The sequence below is a fragment of the Gallus gallus genome, chromosome Z, assembly GCF_016699485.2.
Source record: "Gallus gallus isolate bGalGal1 chromosome Z, bGalGal1.mat.broiler.GRCg7b, whole genome shotgun sequence".
NCBI lineage: Eukaryota > Metazoa > Chordata > Aves > Galliformes > Phasianidae > Gallus > Gallus gallus.
The window spans coordinates 44,714,252-44,719,266 of NC_052572.1; the positions used below are offsets into that span (position 1 = coordinate 44,714,252).

Here is a 5,015-nt window from a genome sequence, read left to right on the forward strand (position 1 = left end):
ATGTGGGTGGGTGGGGTATGCAGCAAGGATCAGAAGGGCAGAGTGTGTAGGGAAATAAATTGTTGGATAATACTGGTAGAAGAAGAGGCAGACCTATGGCATGCACACTTTCCTTCAGGCTTGCAGTTCAGCATGAATTCCAGCGAAAAAACAGAGCAACGTACTGGTAACCTCGCTGAAGGCAGCAGTCTTCCAGTTACTTGGAGCTCTCTGAAGCTGCGCTAACATTATGCATTAATATCCAAACATGTATGATATATTTTTTTTTCCTTTTCTGTTGCATATGTGTCAGTTGAGGCAAATACCCACTGACCTTCTCAGCCTATCATTAATTCTGCACCAAGCCTAAATACTGTTTCCTGAGGCAGGAGATGTACTCAATCAGAGAAGCAGGGAAAATGAGGGAAAGCATTACATGTTGTTCATTAATATTCATGACTTTGATTTTAAATATCACTTTGATGACCAGCCCAGTGTAAAGGTACAGAGACCATTAACTCCCTGTGTGTCTACCACTGTAGATGCCTTGAGCTGTTAGGGCAAGAGCTGGCTGTGCCTAGATGCCTTCTGTAGCTGAATCTGCGTGCCTGTTATGGGCATGTCCCATTGCCACAGCTAGAGCTGCCTGCCTGGCATGCCATGTACCACCTTGTGTGAGACCTAGGTGTTGGGTTCCCCAGTTCCATTGCAACAACAACAAAACAACTGTGCAAAGGTATAACAGTACCACAGCAAATAGTATGAGCCAGCAACCCATGCTGCAGTGCGAGCATCACTCCGCAGGAGCACTCATTGCATCCTGCAATGATCCTGCAATGATCCTGCAGCATTGCCAAAAAAAAAAAAAAAAAAAAAAAAAAAAGTTTGAAGATTTGTTTTTTAAAGCCATTACACACACATGCATCTGTACTTTCTTATCTTTTTCTCCTAGCTGTGTTAGATGACTGCCTGTGCTACTGCCTTCCCTTGCTACACAGTCATCAAGCTGTATATTCAGATCTTGTTCTAATTTGTGTGCAGACTTCGTCAGTCCCTTGATTTCTGACTGACTAGCATATCGGGCAACATGCTCCCGTATCCCAAAGCAATGACCAGCTGGCAAAGAATTACTGAGCTTGTTTGTGAGTCATATTTCTAGAAGACAGCAAGAAAACTGCATAGGAGAGGCTGGGAGCCAGGGACAGGAGGGATGTGAAGAGCTACACCACAGTTTTTTTCACTGAGTTTTCCAAGGAGTGGGATTCAGGGGTATTTTATCCTGATTGCTTTAACATCATTCTAAATTGACAGCATGTTTAGTTCTAATGTTTCTTTCCCCAACAGATGCATATTTTGAAGCCAATGCTTCTCTGCTTTTCCATGAGAGCCATAGTTCAGTATAAACTCCTAGATGAGTACTGTTCTATTTCAGTAAGGTTTCCACTATTCCTACCAGATTCCCCAAATCCAGCAATCTGTATCTGTACAGCTCTTCTAGCAGCAGAGGAATACAGCAGCCATCCTTGCCTCCACAAAGATCAGGGGGCAGGCAGCACCAGGGGAAGACGCACAGTGCACTCCTGCCTCTACTGGGGAATGACTCCTACCCTTCCTGTTTTGCTGGGCAGTATGGCCTCTTTAAAGGAAATACAAAATGGTAGAAAAATTTGGTACCAGATGGCAGTGGTGTGACAGGAGCCTCCTACCCTACTTTGCATATTTCTGCAGGGTCCCAAGGTACTAGAGAACAAACTTTTCCTTTTTTCTTTTCTTTCTTTTGCAGATGTGGTACTGATACTGTCATTGATTCATACATGTTTTTGTTGTTTTTTTTTTTTTAATCTTCCTCAGGAGCATGTAGCAATCAGGTACTATTTTTAAACTCCTTAGTCAACCGTGACTTCCTTCCCATCTGTCTGCACTGTAGCTATTGGAAGGAGCAAGCATGGCATTCATCTTTTTGTGGTTTCTGCTCATAAGGAGTAGGTGGGAAAAGCCAGGGATTCTTGTTGGAGCTGAAGTGCTGCACAAGTTAGATTACAGGATTGAATCACGTCTCAGAAATTCACTCTCCAGTGTCACATTGTACCCAGTTAACGCATACCAGAACTCACAGAACTCATAGTACACAAGCATGAGTACAAAACTCTCTGTGTTTGTTCCCTAAGTTCACACAGCTTTTTTTGTGCCAGCTATATTAAAACAAACAATCAAACCCTAAAAATCAACAACTAAAAAACCGAGTGCTACAACACATTCCTGTATGCATTGGCAGAACTTTATGTAGGCTATTTCTTGTTTGATTTAATTACAAGGAAACTGAGGCCTTAACAAAGAAATATAATAAATATAAAGGTTTGCTTGAGTTTTGAGAACAGCCTTTGTCATCCTCTGCAAAATGTAAATGTCCTGAGCTATTTGAAGTGTAGCAAGGAGGAACGGAGGCACCCAGCACCATACAAAGCCTGGAAACTGGTATAGCTGAGACTGTTGCTGCCTGCATTTTCTGCCTGAGCGCTGACCTGTCTGGGTGTTATAGCAGCCTGCAGGGCTGGTGGATCCAGTGTGGCTTTCTGCTTGATGGCAGGTGCTTGCTGCCCATCATGTGTTAGTAAGCCTTCGTAAGGGGTAGGGATGGGGCTGGAAAGCACTGAAGAACCTCAAACCCATGTTTTGTATTGCACTATAAAGCACACTAGCTGTACTCCTCCAAAAAACAGGAAGGCATCTGTCCTGAAAAGAGCAAGAGACTGTAGGCAAAGGCACTGAAGAGCTGTGTCCAGGCAAAGGGCACGGTCACGCAGTCCTGCAGATTCAGCCATGTTTTTACTAGTGCAGCTGAAGGTCAGCAAGATGAGTAGAGCCACTCCAGGAATGGATAAGTGTGTCAGGAACAATACTCATAGCTCTGAAGTATTTAATAATTGTTGCAATTACCTGCTGACTGCATTAAAATAAGGAACACTGTGCCACTGGAAGCAGAGCAGGGTGAGAATGTCCTGCCTTTGTTTCATCAGCTGTATTAGCTTTTCTTCTGTGGACAATGCCCTGCTGCTACTTAATTTACATGTACTTCGCTTAAACAGCTGTGAAGGACATGATGTACTAAGCCAGCATTACCGAGGGCAGCAATTAATGTATTTTATCTGAGTTATAAAAAGTCAGCAAAAGAGTTGGCATAAGGCCTTAATTTTTTGCTTATATTTCAGTGCTATTCTATCTATTTTACTGCATGCACTTCCACTATTGCCACATGTAGGAAAGAAAAAAAAAAAAGCAATCTTGAATCTGAATTTCACAGAACTTATTTTATTGCCTGCTTAAAGTTTTAATGATCAGTTCTAGTTCTGAGGGAAAAAAAAAAGTAATTTACAAACACCTCGGCTTTCTATTGGATGCCACTCCTACTCTCTTCCTGCTCTCCCATCCCCTAGTACCCTCAGGGATGACACGAGTCTGTGCAGGCTCTCCTGTGCAGGAGATGAGAATCAGTCATAACTCTTTATTCACTTTCCTCTTGACCACAGGCCCCTCCCATCTGACAGCAGCTTGAAGCAGGGGAAATAGCTACGAATGACCATGCCAAGTGCAATGAATGGGTGAGGAGGTTTAACCTGAGGGAACAGGAGTGGCAAAAGGCAATGACTAGCGTTACTGGGACTCCTACCCTCCCCAGGGGATGGCCTATATCACATCCTATGAACTGTAAGAGTGCTCTTAAGGCTGCTGTCAGGCACTGCTGGTCATCCTGTGTGTACCCCGGCCATTCCCATCCCATCATATTAAAATAGGCATCATGCACAGAATGTCAGTTGCATGAGATTTTATTTGCCTCTTCTCCTATGTATTAGAGGAAGAAGATCCTTGCTTCCCTAAGTAGCTTCAGTCCTAGTGAGTCTTATCATAAGTGCCGGCTCCCTTATAGGCACCAACGTAGCCGCTGTTGTCTGTCAGGTCCTCACGGCCAGCAAGTCCTTTCCCTTTGCCGCTCTCATCAAAGCGCTCTTTGTGACTGCCAGTGTATTTGCTAGTGTCCGTCAGCCTGTCGACCCCAGCTACTTTGGCAACTTTCTGCAAGAAAGGAGACCAGAATTAGGAGCAGGTTCAGACTGGCTCACTCCTGTGCACAAGTATAACCCTTGGGATGTAGGGGACCATGGCAACTCCAGTGCACAGTGGTCAAAGAAACTCCTACTCACTGTGGTGCCCACGTTGCTTGGCTCCTTCCCTTCAATGAGGCCATACACAGCTTGCAGGGCTTCCTCTGGTGATTTGCCCTTGAAACGCTTAACACAGATCTCCTTCATGGCCTGCTGGAACTCAACAAAATTGATGGTGCGGGCGCCCTTGGTCCTACAGCCAGGCAAAAGAAGAGGAAGGTTACTAAAAGGAAAGTTACCAGGAGGAAAGCTGGGTGGCAGTGGGAAGGAAAGACCCCATGGCTGCCCCTTGAGTGAGTGTCTGGCTGCTCCAACCATCTCCTTTGCTCACAGCACCTCTCTGCCTTACTTACTTGACTTTGTTAAATACGATGTCAATGTCAGTGCTGGTCACAGCTTTTCCATCCATCACCCCACACTCTTTGCACATCTTGGAGAAGTTTTTCCCTGTCATGTTGTTGCCACTGGCAGCTGTGTCACCATATACTGCAAATTTACGGAAAGATTCTTCTAGCCCAGACATGTTGCTGCTGTGGAGAGAAGGAGCTGGCAGGGAATGTGCTGCTAGACTGATGTCTACTTGCAGATGGTCTCCAGAACAAGTGACATCACCAATGGGCATTGTGTTGCCATGGTGCTACCAAGGCAACAAACTGGGCACCAACACAGAACAGGCAGGATCCAGGTGGGAGAGGGCTTGGTCTGGGACCCAAGGGATGCAAAGGAGGAGTGAAAGTGGGACTTTGGGCTCAGTTAATCACTTCTGCGAATGAAGCAATGGGACATCCAAAGCTTCTGAACCTTTTGGAAATAAAAGTTTCATTTGGCTTCAAGAACAAATGCGTGCATTTGCAGATGAATAAAGGTCTAGATTTA

General features: G+C 44.9%; 1 protein-coding gene across 1 annotated transcript; it reads right to left on the reverse strand.

Annotated features, from left to right (window-relative positions):
- Positions 1–3,787: 3,787 nt before the first annotated feature.
- TPPP2 (tubulin polymerization promoting protein family member 2) lies at positions 3,788–4,776 on the reverse strand. The gene is made up of 3 exons (XM_424853.5): positions 4,493–4,776; positions 4,179–4,332; positions 3,788–4,050 (listed from the first exon to the last, which is right to left on the reverse strand). Exons 1-3 carry the CDS (start codon positions 4,759–4,761, stop codon positions 3,868–3,870), a joined length of 606 nt encoding a protein of 201 aa, XP_424853.1. The 5' UTR covers positions 4,762–4,776; the 3' UTR covers positions 3,788–3,867.
- Between the last annotated feature and the right edge of the window lie 239 nt (positions 4,777–5,015).